Genomic DNA, 17,846 nt, shown 5'->3' with positions numbered 1-17,846 from the left:
TATGTGGAACCCAAAATATGACACAAAACAGAACCAGACTTATGGACATAGAGAACAGAGCAGTGGTTGCCAAGGGGGATGGGGTTGGGAAAGGGTTGGATTGGGAGTTTGGGATTAGCAGGTGAAAACTATTATATATAGAATGGATAAACAACAAGATCCTACTATATAGCACTGGGAACTATATTCAACATTCTATGATAAACCATAATGGAAAAAAATATGAAAAGAGAATGTGTATATATATATATATATATATATATATATATATATATATGTATAAATGAGTCACTTGGCTGTACAGCAGAAATTAATACAACATTGTAAATCAACTATACTTCAATTTAAAAAAATAAACTTCAGTTTCCTCAGTTGTAAAGTAGGTATAACAACTACCTCACAAGGTTATAGATGTACTAGACTCTACCAAGATTATATATTTTCAGTTATTAGAATAATTACTGGTACATGGTAAGTAGTTAAAATAGCAGTTGATATCATTATCTGGAGGCAATAATATTTATGATTTAAGTCAGGGCTTTAGACAGACCTGGATTTCAAGATTAGTTCCATGTTACCTTGGAGAAGTTACATCTGTGAAATGGGGATGACAGTTCTTCAGACTACTGTTAAGGGTTTGGAATGAAATAATACAGTTACACATTTAGCTCATTTGTTGGCATCTACCCTGCCTGGTATTCTCTGAGCTTCTTGGCTCTGTGGTTTGGTGTCTGACATTAATTTGGGGGAAACCCTCACTCATTATTGCTTCAAATACTTCCGTTTCTTTCTCTTTTTCTTCTTCTGGAATTCCTATTATCCATATGTTTTCATAGTTGTTTCACAGTTTTTGCATGTTGTGTTTTTCTCTTTGCTTTTCAGTTTTGGGGTTTCTGTTGAGATATCCTCAAGCTCAAATTCTTTCCTCAGCTATGTACATGTACTGATAATCCTTTTAAAGACAGTCTTCATGTCTCTTACAGTGCTTTTGATCTCTATTATATCTCTTTGGTTCTTTCTTAGAATTTCCATCTCTCTGCTTACATTGCACATCTGTTCTTGTATGCCGTCCACTTTTTCCACTAGAGCTCTTAGCATATTAATGATAATTTTAAAAAATTCTTATCTGATAATTCTAACATCCTTGCTATATCTGAGACTGGTTTTGATACTTGTTCTGTCTCTTCAAACTGTGTTTTTTGCCATCTGGTATGTCTTGTAATTGTTTTTCTTGATAGCTGAATGTGATGTACTGGGTAAAAGGAACTGCTGTAGATAGCCCTTCTGTGATGTGGTGGTAAGTGTGAGGGCAGGGAAGTGTTCTATAGGCCTGTAACTAGGTCTCAGTCTTCAGTGAGCCTGTGAACTTCAGTCTCCCTGATTCTCAGTCTCAGTCTCCTCCCCACCCCCAGCTTTGGAGGGACAGGATGGCTAGAGGGGCCTGAAGTTGGGTATTTCCCTTCCCCAGGTCATTTAGGCTCTGATAAAACACCAAAAGATTAGGCTTTGGTTAAATAGCTTCTTCAGAGGGCAGGCCTGGCTCAGAAGAACAGAGTGTTTGGGGATATTTCAGAATGCTTCCGCTCCCCTCTCCCTGCAGGAAGCACAACGGGATTTTTTTCAGGTGTTCACTATGAGAACCCGATTGAGCTCCTGGAGGTAAAATTCACAAAAGTGTGGAAACTCCCCCCCATGATGGGGTCCCCCTGGAGTTTACAACTCTTGGAGTTATCCGTACTGAGCCTCTAGCAGTTTATCAATTTTGGTTCAGGTTTCCTTACCCTGGCCCTAGTTCCCATGGTGGTTTGTGCTTGTGGGTTTCTGCTCTGGTAAGTTGGGATTCTCTGTATCTGCCTGTCAGTCTCTTCGAATTTGGCACAGAGGTTTGCCCTGTGACCTTACTTCTCTGATAGATTTAAAGAGAGTTGTTGATTTTTCAGTTTGTTCTGCTTTTTTACTCTTTAGGACAGAGTGGCAACTTTTAACCTCTCACATGTTAGACTGGAAACCGAAAGTCTAGCCCACTTCTTCATGCCAGTATGTCCTCACCCAACACTGATATAAGTTCTTATTTGATTTGTATTATGTTGGAGCCATAACTGAAGCACAGAGTTTTTATGCTGACATTAATCTTTTGTATCAGATTACTTCTTTGATCAATATTCTAATGTATTTACAATGTAAAATCACTAAGAATCTTATAGGAGTCATACATTATAAATTTGAGACTCTACAATTTATTATTGTGATTCAATAAATGAACTCAAGCAAATGTCAACTATTACTTAGTTGAAGAGGTCTCTATATGAAATAAATACAGAGCAGAGGAAGCAGTGAAAACTGGTACTTGGTTGGCTATGGTATTGTAAAGTCTGGTAAAATCTGTGGTAAAGATACATGGAAATATACTAATTATGCACATTCCCTTGGTTTATTATTCATACCACTCTCACTTCTATATCTTCTAACTACAAAATAAATGACCTATTTATCAGAAAAATCTACAATAAGTGCGTGGAGGTGGGAGGAGTATGGGGGTTAAGGCTGGATGGAAGAGTTGTTGCCACACGATATTAGAGTAATCACCTGTGAAAATCTCTTCATGGATAAGTGCCTTAGGGCAGATGATAAAAATGCTAATGCCAGCATCACATTTTTTTGTTGTTGGATGTGTTACAATGACATTTAGCTGTAAGGTTGGGAAGCACCCATGTTAGGTGGTGCTTCAGGTATCAGAAAGTTCTTAGCATGTTACCTTACACAAAAACTGGTTCTTCAGTAGAGACTCTAAGAGCCAGTAGGCAGGTAGAAATTAAAGAAGAAAGCGCTACCACTTGTTATTTCTATATCCATCAAATAGAAATAGTATATTCTTGTAGGTGCCCCTGAAATTAGTGACCACCCAAGTTACAATTTAAAATAGGATATTGCCATTGATCTGTCGATGGACATTCAGGTTGCTTGCATGTCTTGGCTATCGTAAATAGTGCTGCAATGAACATTGGGGTGCATGTATCTTTTTAAATTATAATTTTCTACAAATATATGCCCAAATGGAATATTACTTAGCCATAAAAAAGAATGAAATAATGTCATTTGCAGCAACATGAATGGCCCTAGAGATTATCATACTAAGTGAAGTAAGCCAGACAGAGAAAGACAAATATCATATGATATCGCTTATATGTGGGATTAAAAAAAATACAAATGAACTTATTTTATAAAGCAGAAATAGACCCACAAACATAAAAAACAAACTTATAGTTACCACAGGGAAAGGTGGGGGGAGGGATAAATTAGGAGGTTGGGATTAACATATATACATTACTATATATAAAATATATTAACAACAAGGACCTATTGTATAGCACAGGGAACTCTCTCTCTCTCTCTCTCTCTCTCTCTCTCTCTCTCTATATATATATATATATATATATATATATATAAAACTGAATAACTGTGCTGCACACCTAAAATTAACACCATATTGTAAATCAACTATACTTCAGTAAAGGTAAAAAAGAGATAGGATATTGCTCTAGGTGTCAAGAATATCATTGTTTCCTACTATCCATTGGGAAACAATGATATCACACATATTATGAAGCGCAGAATGGGAAACAACTGCCCTGCTGGTGCAGTGGTTAAGAATCTGCCTGCCAACGCGGGGGACATGGGTTTGAGCCCTGGTCCAGGAAGATTCCACATGCCATGGAGCAACTAAGCCCGTGTGCCACAACTACTGAGCCTGCACTCTAGAGCCTGTGAGCCACAACTACTGAGCCTGCGTTCCACAACTGCTGAAGACCACGTACCTAGAGCCTGTGCTCCACAACAAGAGAAGCCACCACAATGTGAAGCCCACACACCACAACTAAAAGTAGCCCCTGCTCAAGGTAAACAGAGAAAAGCCCGCACGCAGCAACGAAGACCCAATGCAGCCAAAATTAAATAAATAAATTTACTAAAAAAAAGAAAAACTGAACAAAAAAACTTCCTTCATTCTATCACACTTTACCATACAACTTACATACCAAGAGGGCTTAGGGTGGCCACTAATGGAGAATTGCTTTGCTTGGGAGAAAAGTAGGAGAGATCATGGGCTCCATAAAGAGTAGGTCAGAATGGTATCACTACTGGAAGGATCCAGCAGAACGGTGCTGGGACTGCAGTAGAACACACTTGTGGTGACCACTGATGTGGAACAACTGTGCTTATGTGCTACCTTGGGAGCAAAAGTGTGGTATGGGTAGAAACCAACATGGTGTACTACGTGGTAGTGCACATGATAGACTCCATGATAGACACAGGAAGGAAACTCCTGTGCCCACAAAAAGAGCGTGGATGGCTGCATTTCCTGGCTGAGCATTGTGGTGTATCTGGTGGAACATATGGATACCAAGAGAGTAAAGCCCATAGGCCAGAAATACCTGGAGAGGACTTTGCCAGAGTTGGAGTTCCTGCGTGAGGAGGAATGCACCAGAACTAGGTCATCTGTATGACACCTATGGGGCAATTTATAAATCAGAAATTATTTTTATTACTGTATCTCTATAGCATTAGGACTAAAGTGAAATCAGAATTTCACTTTGGTCCTGACATGATATTGAAAATCTTCATAACTTCTTGGATAAATATATTTCTTTCATTCTTCCATGCATTTGCTGGGGTACCTTTGGAATGCAAGTTGATAATTGTAATTCCTACTTGATTGTGCTTTTCTAAGTGGAGCCACCATACTTCGCTATCAGAAACACCTGTGTTATAAATGTGGCCTAGTCTGAGACCAATTCTATCAAAGTGTGGGCTTACTTTTTTGCCTTTTTCTCAAGATTCATTTTTATGAATACTAAGCTTTGAGAATACTGCCTTATTTTCTCAGTGAGTAGAAGACCAAACTCCTTGGTGGGAGTGGTAGCCAAGGGTGAGGTAGAGATCTTGCAAAGAGTAGTAAAGAGTTGCAATGTCTTCTGTAGGGAATGGTGGAAGAAATCTCCAGGGATACATAAAAATATTGCTGAGCAGCCCTGGTGCCCAGCTGAAACTACAGACTTTAAATTTGTGGTGATAATAATCTTCATAATTGTCCACAGAGAGTCCTCGAAGTTATCAGGAATTGATTGAGGGTATGGTGTGGTAACCCTGTGGTAAATAGAAGTGCTGATATAAAAGAAAACACAGAAAATGATACAATAGGTTCTACCAGTGGCATGACTGTAAGAGGTGCTAAAATGATTAAAGAAGACAATTTACATCATACAAATAAACTTTATTTAAGACTTCATGAAGTGGACAGTCTCCTTTCAGAGAACTACAAAATGGGGCGGAAGTCAAGAAACTTTCATAAGATAAAGAAAAAGAACAAAGATGAGACAAATAGAAAATATCTGATTGGCTGGGGTCACATAGTCACTCTTGTTGGGGGTGAGAAGGCCCAGAGCTGGCTTGGCCTTTGGGGACTGGCTGACTGGATACACTGCCTTTCTGGTCAAGCAGAGTATTTACAGGGACATGAATGTTTGCTGATGTGGCACCTTGGAAAGGAGCTTTGTTTCAGTAGAGGCACAGCGTTGTGATGAAAGGGGCCATGACACTCAGAGCTCTGGTTGACCTCTAGGTCAACTGCTTGCCCACCGCTCTGTGCTCAGGTCCACACTTTGATTCTAAAGTAGCAGGGGAAATGCAGCTCTTGGACATCGTGGAACTGGCGGAACCAGGGAAAGTGAAAGTGCTGGGGTCTAAGGAATATTTTGAGCAGTTCCTGTTTCCAGTCATCAGCAAGAGGCAGGAGACTATTGTGTCTTGCACCAGAGTGCACAGGAGAGCATATAGGCAGAATAGGAGCAAGTTGTAAGAGATGGACCATATATTCATCCAAATAAAAACCCAGGTGGAAGCCTTAGAGAAAAGCACTCTGAGTCATCTTCAGAATCCAGATGATGGAATTGAGGGCAGATTGACCGAAAGGTGTGAAAAGGTGGAGGAGAAGGCGAAGGAAACTGCAAAGATAGCAGAGATAGATGTTGGCTGACCTAGTCCAGTGGATAAAGAAAAGCAATTGTCTTGAAAGAGGGTCAGTCATTTATAGATAATGGATTCTGGTCAAGCAATGGAGACTGGCTGACAACCTAAAGAAGCTGAAGCAAGAGAGTCTTTTTTCTCTCTGTTTACACACTGTCCTCACTTACACTAAGGTTCTGCTATGGTCTGTGGTTAATGACCTCAATATGAGTTGTAAGTGTCAAAAATTTTTGTTTGGGGAAGTAACTTTTATTTGGAAAATGCCCTTACATATGAGAATTAGTGCCTAAGCCTCTTGCAGTGGTAAGAGAAACTGCAAGCTTCTTGTAAGGTATCTTATAATCACATTTGTTCCTGGGCTTTGGGTTATTTCTAAATTTTGAGGTACTTTGCTCTTTCTTGTGCGACCAGATAGCTCCCTGGAATGTTGGGTCTGTGTGTGTGGCTCATGAGACTCACAGATGGAGTTCTCTAGCTCTGGAGGTGCCAAAGGAGCTGCATTATTATTGGAAGATGATTTCATGCAGCAACTGCTAAAGAAGCTGAACAGGGGACCAGACTCCTACTGGGAGTGTGAATGGGGCTGACTTGGCTAAGATTGATGAATCAGAAGAAGGGGTGGAGGATGGTATTGTCTGTATTTTGGGACTTTAGTTTCTGTGTGAGACCAAAGAAGGAAAGATGTATTTTGTTGAAAATTTATATTTTGTGTGACACACTATCTGATATAATCTGTCTGGCCAGTTTGTTTGGATAGCCTAACTCAGCTTTTTTGACAAGGAAACTAGAATAGGAGATGAGATCTTGGTATTCTGTACAAGTTGATGTTATACTCTGATACATTTCAGGGGATTCTGGGCATAAAATGAAAGAGATATTTGCAAAGGCCCTTGAGGGGCTGGAGAAGGAAAGTGAGAACTATCTGCAATGGACACTAACCTGGACAGGGAACAGGTATCTTCAGGGTTCCATAAATTGTCCAGCTATAAACTCATTTGAGTAGCAGAACTGACAGTTATTTGAGATCAAAACTTTACGATGAGGAAAAAAATTATTATGTTAATAAAATTATTTATTTGATTGAAAATAAAAGGATATAAAAATTACTGAAATTCTAATTGGGGAGGGAAAACAAACATATGCGAATAAGAATATATGAATGGCGTTGATGACAACACAAGACAACATTGAGTTAAGAGATAAATTGAGTGGCAGTGCGTAAATTCACAAATAAGAAACCAGGGACTAGTGTAGTTGATAAAAGAGGTGGAATTTGACCAATGGCTTTGTAAATATGGTAGGATTTGAAGGAGGAGATCATTCAAGTCAAGAGAAGGTATCATATAAACAGTTTTTACTATCCTATGTGTATATGTCAATACCATGTAAAGCATGGTGAAGAATTAATATAGGAACAAGATACCTTATTGGCCCTCAAAGAGATGGCAGTCTAACAAGTACAGCCAAGACTGATCATGGCTGGTTCTTGGAGTGGTGTAAAGATACAACAAAAGGAAACTTTAAGATGTGCCATGGAAAACAATGTTGGGTAAAATAAAGGTTGTGCCCAAGTCCAATTTATTGGGTTGCACACAAAAGATCAAGCTGGTACATGTATGATCTGAACTAAAAAATGGTTGGCTTAGTTTTAAGAATTCAATAACAGGGTTGTACTTAAGAAGGATGGAAAGAATAGTCAGTAATTGAAGGAGTCTTAAAAAACAGTGACCTGTAAACTTCAAGACACATAGCCCTTCCAGGTGTGAGTGGCTGTCTTTGGTTCCAATCTTTTAAAAACACTTCTAAGTCAATGAGATCTCTGTTGTGCTTTGCAGCATAGATAAGACATATCTGTACATATCCGAGTTATTTATTCTTTTATACTGATGCCCTTGAAAGACTTATAGTGAAAGAAAAACTGCCACCCTTTTACAAGGTATATGTATATTACTGAGAACTTGAGAGCCAGGTTTAAATTTGCCACACAATCTTCCTGAGCAGTAACATGTTGACAGTGAAATTTTAGAAACTGCATTAAGCAAAATAAAATATACAATATTAACATAAAATCAGGTTACCTGAGAGGAATAATAAAAATTCCTTTAGCAAATAGTAGATCCTGAGAAGATGCAACAGAATAGCACTTTTTGATTGGAAGAAGGGAAGTAGGGAAAAATTAAAGCCAGTCCTGCTAATGAAGGCATCCAAGGAAACACATGTAGATACAGAATCTGTGGGAGGGGACACTCCAGGACAAACAGAGGCTTCCCTGTTTGGCTTGGAGCTGACCCTGAGTACCAGTGAAATTTAAAAGGTGGTATGCAAGGCAAAAATAGTGCACAGAAAAAAACCATGGGGGAAAAAAAAGAAAAGGGAAGGGAAGGAATAGGAAGGGGGCACTGAAAATCCCTGAATAATGAGGCTATGTGGGAGACCAGCACAGTGCCTGGAAGTGTAAAAGAGCCCAAGATTTCCTGTGCATCCACAATCCACTGCTTCTGTGGTTGGGCACCAGATAAAGAATGTGGCTTGAATTTTCACGTATGTGAACAAAATACATAAACACTAGAATCACTCTCAGTGCATCAAGGTGCTATGAGATATCTGCGAAGAAAGAATGACTGAGGGGGTAAATTGTTTACACAAAGAAAAGAAAAAATCCAATGTGCATCTCTTGTCCTAGACTCAGTTCAGGTCATATGCCTGTTGATGGGAATGATAGAATCTGCTGCACTATTTAAATTGGCATTTCTCAATTTTTTGAGAGGATTAAGTACATAGTTCATATCTAAAAAATTCTATTCACTTATTTTACAGAGCTACAGTATCAATATACTTAAATTTACATTGTTCTTATGTTGATTCTTAACCTCCTCCCATTAAAACTTCTTAATGTAAGTTTTTAAAAAATTATATAAATTTCAGGTGTACAGCATTATAATTCAACATGTGTACACACTACACAGTGATCACCACTACAAGTCTTGTTACCATCCATCACCATACAGTTTACCCTGTTCACCCATTTCACTAACCCTCCAACCCCCTTCTTCTATGGAAACCACAATTCTGATATCTGTATCTATGAGTTTGTTTTGGGTTTATTTTATTTGTTCCTTTGTTTTGTTTTTTGAGATTAGACATATGAATGAAATCATGTGGTATTTGTCTTTCTCTGCCTGAATTATTTCACTTAGCATAATACCTTCAAGGTCCATCCATGTTGTCACAAATGGCAGGATTTCATTCTTTTTTATGGCTGAGTAATACTTCATTGTGTATATATATACCACACCTTCTTTATCCATTCATCCATCAATAGACACTTATGCTGTTTCTATGCTGCAATAAACATAGGGGTGCATCTATCTTTTCAATTTAGTGTTTTTGTGTTCTTTGGATAAATATCAAGAAGTGGAAATATGGTAGTTCTATTCTTAATTTTCTGAGGAACCTCCATAATGTTTTCCATAATGGCTGCACCAATTTACAGTCCCACAACAATTAGGGTTCTCTTTTCTCTGTATCCTCTCTAACATTTGTTATTTCTTCTCTTTTCAATAATAGCCATTCTGATGGGTGTGAGGTAATATCTCATTGTCATTTTGATTTGCATTTCCCTAAAAATGTTGAACATCTTTTCATGTGCCTGTTAGCCATCTCTGTCTTTGTAAAACTGTCTGTTCAGATTCTCCACCCATTTTTTTTTTTTTTTGGCGGTACTTAGGCCTCTCACTGTTGTGGCCTCTCCTGCTCCGAAGCACAGGCTCCGGACACGCAGGCTCAGCGGCCATGGCTCACGGGCCCAGCTGCTCCACGGCATGTGGGATCCTCCCGGACCGGGGCACGAACCAGTGTCCCCTGCATCGGCAGGTGGACTCTCAACCACTGCACCACCAGGGAAGCCCTCTCCACCCATTTTTAAAATCATTTGTTTGTTTGTTATTGAGTTGTATGAATTTTTTAAATGTATGCTAGATATTAACATCTCATTAGATATATGATTTGCAAATATCTTCTCCAGTTCAGTAGGTTGCCTTTTCATTTTGATGATGCTTTCCTTCACGTTGCAGAAGTTTTTTAGTTTATATAGTCCCATTTGTTTATTTTTTCTTTTGTTTCCTTTGTCTTTGGGTCAGAGCCACAAAAACATAAATAAGAATGATGTCAGGGAGGTTACTGCCTATGTTTTTCTCTAGGATTATTATGGTTTCAGGTCTTACATTCAAGTCTTTAATCGATTTTTAGTTCAATTTTGCGTATGATGTAAGACAGTGGTCTAGTTTCTTTCTTTCTTTTTTTTTTTTTTGCATGTGGCTGTCCAGTTTTATCAACACTGTTTATTGAATACACTATCCTTTCACCTGTTCTTTGCTCCTTTGTCATAAATTAATTGTCCATATTTATGTGGGTTTATTTCTAGGCTCTCAATTCTGTTTCATTTATCTGTGTGTCTGTTTTTATGGCCATACTATACTCTTTTGATTAGCTTTGTAGTATAGTTTGAACTCAGGGAGCATGACACCTCCAGCTTTGCTCTTTTTTTTCAAGAATGTTTTGGCTATTTGAAATCTTTTGAGGTTCCATACAGTTTTTGGTATTATGTGTTCCAGTTCTGTAAAATGTGCCATTGGAATTTTGATAGAGATTGCACTGAATCTGTATATTGCTTTGAATTGTATGGACATTTTAATAATATTAATTGTTCCAATCCATGGACATGGAATATCTTTCCCTTTGTTTGTGTCTTCAATTTCTTTCATCAGTGTTTAATAGTTTTCAATATACATGTCTTTCACCTTGGTTAAATTTATCCCTAGATATTTTATTCTTTTTGATGCAATTGTAAACAGGATTTTTTTTTTCTAATTTCTCTTTCTGATAGTTTGTTATTAGTGTACAGAAATGCCACACATTTCTGTATATTGATTTAGTATCCTGCAACTTTTCTGAATTCATTTATTAGTTCTCACGGTTTTTTGGTGGAATCTTTTGGGTTTTCTATATACAGCATCATATCATCTGCAAATATGATAGTTTCAGTTCTTCCTTTTTTGGTTTGGATGTCTTTTATTTCTTTTTCTTGCCTAATTGCTATGGTTAGGACTACAATAATATGTTGAATAACAGTAGTGATCATGAGCATTCTTGTATTATTCCTGTTCTTCAAGGAAAAGCTTTCAACTTTTCACCAGTGAGTATGATGTTAGCTGTGGGTTTGTCATATATGGCTTTTATTATGTTAAGGTATGTTACCTCTATACCTACTTTGTTAAGAGTTTTTTTAATCATAAATGGATGCTGAATTTTGTCAAATTCTTTTTCCACATCTATTGAAATGATCAAATGATTTCTATCCTTCATTTGTTAATGTGATTCTTCACATTAATTAATTTGTGGCTATCGATTCATTGAATCATCCTTGCATTCCTGGAATAAATCCCACTTGGTTGTGGTATATGATTATTTTAATAAATTGTTAGATTCAGTTTGATAATATTTTGTTGAGGATTTTTGCATCTACATTCATCAAGGGATTTGGTCTGGATTTTGTGTGTGTGTGTGTGTGTGTGTGAGTGTGGTGTCCTTGACTGGTTTTGATAGAGTAATGCTGGCTTTGTAAAACAAGTTTGGGAGTGTTCCCAACTCTTCAATTTTTTGATAGAGCTTGAGAAGGATAGGTATTAAATCTTCTTGAATATTTGGTAGAATTCATCTGTGCAGCCATCTGGTCCTGGACTTTTGTTCGTTGGGAACTTTTTGATTACTGCTTCAATCTCCTTGCTTGTAATTTGTCTATTGAGATTTATTTCTTCATAATTCAGCCCTGAGAGATTGTATGTTTCTAGGAATTTATCCATTTCTTCCAGATTGCCCATTTTTGGTCATATATTTGTTTAGAATAGTCTCTTGTGATCTGTTTTATTACTGTGGTATCAGTTGTAACTTATCTTTCATTACTGAATTCACTTATTTGAGTGCTCTCTCTTTTTTTCTTGGTTATTCTAGTTAAAGATGTGTTGATTTTGTTTATCTTTCAAAAAAACAGCTCTTAGCTTCATGGATTGTTTCTATTTTTTGTCTCTATTTCATTTTTTTCTGCATTGATGTTTATTATTTCCTTCCTTCTACTAATTTCCTTCCTTTTACTTGTTTATTCTTCTTTTACTAGTTCCTTTAGGTATAAAGTTAAATTGTTTATTTGGGATTTTTCTTGTTCTGGAAGTAGGCCTGCACTTCTAAGAATTTCCCTCTTAGAATCACTTTTGCTTGTGCTTCTCCATAGATTTTAGTATGTCTTATTTCTTCTTTGATTTCCTAATAATCCATTGTTTGTTTGGTAGCATGTTGTTTAATCTTTACATTTTTGTGGGTTTTCCAGTTTCTTTCTTGTAGTTGATTTCCAGTTTTATGCCATTGTGGTCAGAGAAGATGCTTTGATAATATTTCAGTCTTCTTGAATTTATCAAGACTTGTTTTGTGGCCTAGCATATGACCTATCCTGGAGATTGTTCCATGTGCACTTGAAAAGAATGTGTATGCCGCTGCTCTTGGATAGAATGTTCTGTGTATATCTAGTAAGTTCATCTGGTCTAATGTATCATTTAAGTTATTGATTTTCTATCTGGATGATTTATCCATTGTTGTAAGTGAGGTGTTAAAATCCCCTAGTATTGTTGTATTGCTTAAATTTCTCACTTTAAGTCCATTATTATTTGTTTTATATATTTTGGTGCTTCTCTGTAGGGTACATATATATTTATAAATGTTATATCTTCTTACTGGATTGATCCTGTTATCATTATGTAGTGCCCTTCTTTGTCTTTTATTACAGTCTTTGTTTTAAAGTCTATTTTGTCTGATATGGCTATAGCTACTCCACTTTCTTTTCATTTCAATTTGCATGGAATATCTTTTTCTGCTCCTTCATTTTCCATCTGTGTGTCCTTTCTTCTGAAATGAGTCTTTCATAGGCAGTGTATAGATGGGTCTTTTTTTTTTTAATCCATTCTGCCACTCTATATCTTTTGATTGGAACATTAGGTCTATTTGTATTTAAAGTAACTATAGGTATGTACTTATTGCCATTTTGTTAATTGTTTTCTGGCTATTTTTATAGGGTTTTTTTTGTTCTTATCTTTTTCTCTTCCCTTGTGTTTTGGTAGTTTTCTTTAGTGTTTTGTTTAGATTTCTTTCTCATTTTCTTTTGTGTATTCACTATTTTTTTTTTCCCTGTGGTTATTGTGAGGCTCACATAGAACATTCAATGTAAATAGTACCCTGTTTTAACTTTGTACCTACTTAAATCTGAACACATTCCAAATCTTTATCTTTTACTTCCCACCCCCATTTTCTATTTTTGATGACACATTTTACATCTTTTTATTTTATGTACTCCTTAACTAATTATTGTAATTTTAATTTTCTACCTTTGTCTTTTACCCTTCATACTTGCTTTACAAGTTATTGATCCACTACCCCTATTATATATTTACCTTTTCCAATGAGATTTTTACTTTTGTATGTTTTCTTACTATTAATTAGTGCCATTTCTTTTCAGCTTAAGGAAGTCCCTTTAATATTTGTTGCAGGGCTGGTTTACTGGTGATGGACTTTAGCTTTTGCTTATCTGGAAACTATTGATGTTTCCTTCAATTTTGAATGCTAAGCTTGCTGGATAGAGAATTATTGGTTGGAAAAAAATTTTTTTTCAGCACTTTGAATATATCATGCCTTTCCCTTCAGGCCTGCAAAATTTCTGCTGAGAAGTCTGCTGATAGACTTATGGGGGGTTATTTTGCATGTAACAAGTTGTTTTTCTCTTGCTACTTCTAGGATTCTCTCTTTATCCTTAACTTTTACCATTTTAATTGTAATGTGTTTTGGTGTATGTCTCTTTGGGTTCATCTTATTTGTAAATCTCTGAGCTTCTTGGACCTTGATGTCTCTTTTCTTACTCAGAATAGGGACGTTTTCAGCCACTGTTTCTTTAAAGAATTCTTCTGGTTCTTTCTCTCTTCCTTCTCTTTCTGGGACCCTGATAATGTGAAAGTTATTCCATTTAATGTTTTCCTAAAGGTATATTTACTTTTTAAAATTCCTTTTCTTTCTTTTTTTTTTTTCATTTTGCTGCTCAGTCTTGGTTTTCTATTGTTTTGTGTTCCAGGTCAGTGATTTGTTCTTCTACCTTATCCAGCCTGCTGTTGAATCCCTTAAGTGTATTTTTAAGTTCAATTATAACTTATGTTTAGTATTTTATTATATTTTCTGTCTCTATTGAAGTTCTCACTGTGTTCATCCATTCTTCTCCCAAGTTTGGTGAGCATCTTTATGGCAATTATGCAGAACCCTTTATTAAGGCAGTTGGTGAATTCACTGAGGGGAGGGGACAGAAATAGAAAGGGCCTGAGATAGGAAGCAGTAATTCAGCACAGTCAGGAGGAAGACAGTCAGCAAAGGGAAAAGACAGGGAAGAGGAAGAGCAGGGCAGGCCATGGAACCCACGGGAAGGAGTAAAATGCTCTGCGGAAGTCGGAGAAGATGTAGACTGAGAATCAGTTGCTGTAAGTAGTATTTAGGAGGGCTCTAGAAAGATTGGAAAATAAGGCTTTAATAGAGTTTTAAAAGAGGATATCAATATCTTGTGATGAACCATAATGGAAAAGAATATGAAAAAGAATATATATATATATATATCTTAATCACTTTGCAGTACAGTAGAAATGAACACAACATTGTAAATCAACTATACTTCAATAAAATAAAGTTTTAAAAAAGAGGCTATATAACCTCTAAAGCAAGGGCTTAAGGAGTGAGTTGATAGTGATGGACTTAAGGCATCAGATTTACAATAGGCATGAAAAGATTTTATGGTAAAATGATGGGGAGAGAGGGGAGAGATAGCCTGAGAGCTTAAAACAGCAGCAGAAGCAAGGAAAGGGGAGGCTTGGGAGTACCTGTGGGAAGAATGGAAAGAACCTGACGAGGAGGTTAAGGAACAGGTGTGAAGGGAAATTATTAGATGAAAAACACTGTGGGGATGGCACCCAGCAAACATGGAGGAGTGAGATTCTGTAAGAAAGTGATTTTGAAATGAAAACGAGGTTATGAGAACTCTGGTCAAATGGTTTTGGGGAAAGTTAGGAGAGACTGACACTGGCTGAGTGAAACAGAATAAGAGTGAGATTGGGGCTTAAGGATGGTAGGAAAGTATTACGTCATTGCTCTGGAAAATTTTTAATTGAATTCAAGAAACAAAGTTTTTAATGGATTTGTAAGCTGCTAAAGGCTTAAATTGTGTACAAAGCTTAGAGCTTGTTGATCACATTCAGTATCATTTCATAACCCTGGGCATCCCTGTAGTTGACTGCAATGTGAGTAAGACAGAATTGGAGATTGACAAATTGAGAACATTGAAAGCTAAAGAGGACAAGAGATTTTAAGGTGGATGCAAGACCATTATTGACCTACACAGCTGATCATTAGGGCAGTATGGGTACAGAGGCAGAGATGATGGAATGACTGCGGGTATCAAAGGACTTGCTGTATTAGTGATGGGGCAAGAAACATATTAAGCAGGAACAAAGGAACAGAAGCTGTGGAAGTTTAGGGGGTAGTGATGAGCAGTAATATTGAGCAGCTGAAGCCATGGAAGTGGAATAGTTCTAGCTAATGATGAAACATAAGGATTGCCCATGTAAGTCAGTTTTTAATATGGCGACACCACACAGGTCAGTGATGTTGACAAGATTAAGAAATTATGTGGTCAGAGGTATGACTGACTATCAACAGGGTTGCTGTTGCTGCTGCCTGCCAACGGCAGGAGACAGTTGATGTGGATGGAGAGAGGAAAGCCTACCCATGTAGCATGGACAATAAAATGAATATATTGCAAGGGGGAAGCAGAATGTTGGTTTGAAAGTGGCAATGGAGGGGAAGGATGTGTTGGCTCCATTTCCTGAGTAGCTTTCACAGAAAAGTGGCATGATTTATAGTGTAAAAGCAGGTGCAATTTATGTGAGTAGGTAGATGGAAAGAACAGAGTAAAAGGTGGCAGACATAGAATTCTTTTCTGACACCAAACCAGGGAAACTGGAGCAGAGTTTTGCATGAGTGGGAGAAAATGACTGTGATGCAAGTTAGGGCTGATGTGTGCAAGGAGAGAGAAGGGCTTGAGGGGTTTGCTGAGAGCGATGGATTTGAGCTACACAATAAAATAAATAACAACCAAACAACAGAAAATTGGAACCTTGAGTTTAGGTGGTAGCCAGGAGTCACAGGGTAAGGGAAGGGGTATGCTGAACTTACAGGATATATTCAGAGATGTGTGTAGTTCTAAATAGTCCAGAAGCCAGGGGGAATGTTGGTGAAATGGACCTTCTACAGAATTTCTCTTTGGATATTGAATTTTGGTGAGTTTGTGTGTGTGTGTGTGTGTGTGTGTGTGTGTAATTGGGGGGTTGGGGCATGAGGATTGCCTAGCTGCTGCTATAATTTATGCATCAGGTTAGTACAAATTAAGGGAAGTAATTTTTGAATCTAAAAATGTCTTCTAATATAGTGCTACTCAAAGTGTGGTTGAGGACCTCAGCGTCAGCATCATCTGGGAACTTGTTAAAAATGCCAAGATTTGCCCCTATCCTAGTTTTACTTCATTAGACTATCTGGGGTGGGGGCCTAAACACCATTTTAATGAGCCCTACTGGATCTCAGGGAAGTTAAAATTTGAGAAGCATTTCTAACCCTTTGCAATAGGTGGTTCCCTCAGAAGAAGACCCCAGAAAGGGCAGGGATTCAAAGACTCTTAACTGTCCATCTGGCTGGTCCCAAATCTTTCTGCTTCTCAGAGGCCAAACCAGAGATTAAGTTTCCTGTGAACAGTTGGAGGGTTAGATGAGCACACCCTCCATGAAAGGGTCCTAACACTGAGTGTCCCACATGTGCCTGGCAGAAGCTCTGTGGGACAACTTGCTCTACTGGCTGGCAGACGAGCTCTCAGAAGAAAACGTCCTGTGTCTCTTCTCATCCCTCCCCCTTCGCCACAGCACCATTCAGCTCATCAAACTGAAGAACCCTGATGATCTCACAGAACAGACCCACGAACTTCTTTGCTTTTGGAAAAGATCACTCCCAAATTCCACGGACAAACTTCGTCTTCTGACTCACCATCTCCGCAAGATCGGCAGGAGTGACCTTGCAGAAGAGCTCAAATTCAAGTGGGAAAATAAAGTGTTCACTGAACCCCAGCAGTGGTCTGATGTGGTGGAGTTCAGCCCCGTTGCTCTTTCTTTTGCCCTAGGAAAAGTGTCACAGTCGGTTTGAAGACCGTTTCTGTCAACATTTTACTAGCAGTTTCCAGGTAATGTTGTTTGAGGTGAATCTCTTTGATGATGTGTTATTGAGACAAGTGAAGAAGCACTAATCAGACAATAAAAGGCATCTGTGGGTGTGAATCCTCACTCATGGTTCAGTGATACATGTTCTGCAGCCAAACTTAATAGCATTTGTAATAGAGTGTGTGTATTTAATAGCTGGGGTTGCTTTTTAAGTGTAAAGGAAAGGTATGGTACACAGAATCCCCCTTTTTTTTTATTGTTAGCTACATAAAAGTAAACTACTTACCCAGGACTCCAAGCAACTGATTCACATTATGTGTATACCATGGAGCCCACAGATAACAGTACAAAATAAATTGGGCTGCAGACGCCTGATGTTGATGATAGCAAATCACTTTAAGAAAACATCTAAGGTTGAAATAAATTAAAAATAGAAGAACACTTCAGCCATTTACTCCCACAAACTATTAATAAGATTTAGCCTAGAAT

At 37.7% G+C, this 17,846-nt stretch overlaps 1 protein-coding gene across 1 annotated transcript in view; it reads left to right on the top strand.

The window, feature by feature from the left end:
- DTHD1 (death domain containing 1) overlaps positions 1–17,343 on the top strand; it is a 70,403-nt gene extending 53,060 nt beyond the window's left edge. Inside the window, 5 exon segments of the mRNA XM_065877251.1 lie at positions 1,519–1,659; positions 1,966–2,037; positions 5,618–5,850; positions 15,329–15,399; positions 16,973–17,343. Coding sequence (XP_065733323.1) covers positions 1,519–1,659; positions 1,966–2,037; positions 5,618–5,850; positions 15,329–15,399; positions 16,973–17,343 — 888 coding nt within the window.
- The last annotated feature ends 503 nt before the right edge of the window (positions 17,344–17,846 follow it).

The sequence above is a fragment of the Phocoena phocoena genome, chromosome 5 (assembly GCF_963924675.1).
Source record: "Phocoena phocoena chromosome 5, mPhoPho1.1, whole genome shotgun sequence".
NCBI lineage: Eukaryota > Metazoa > Chordata > Mammalia > Artiodactyla > Phocoenidae > Phocoena > Phocoena phocoena.
This window is presented reverse-complemented; position numbering and strand designations above follow the sequence as displayed.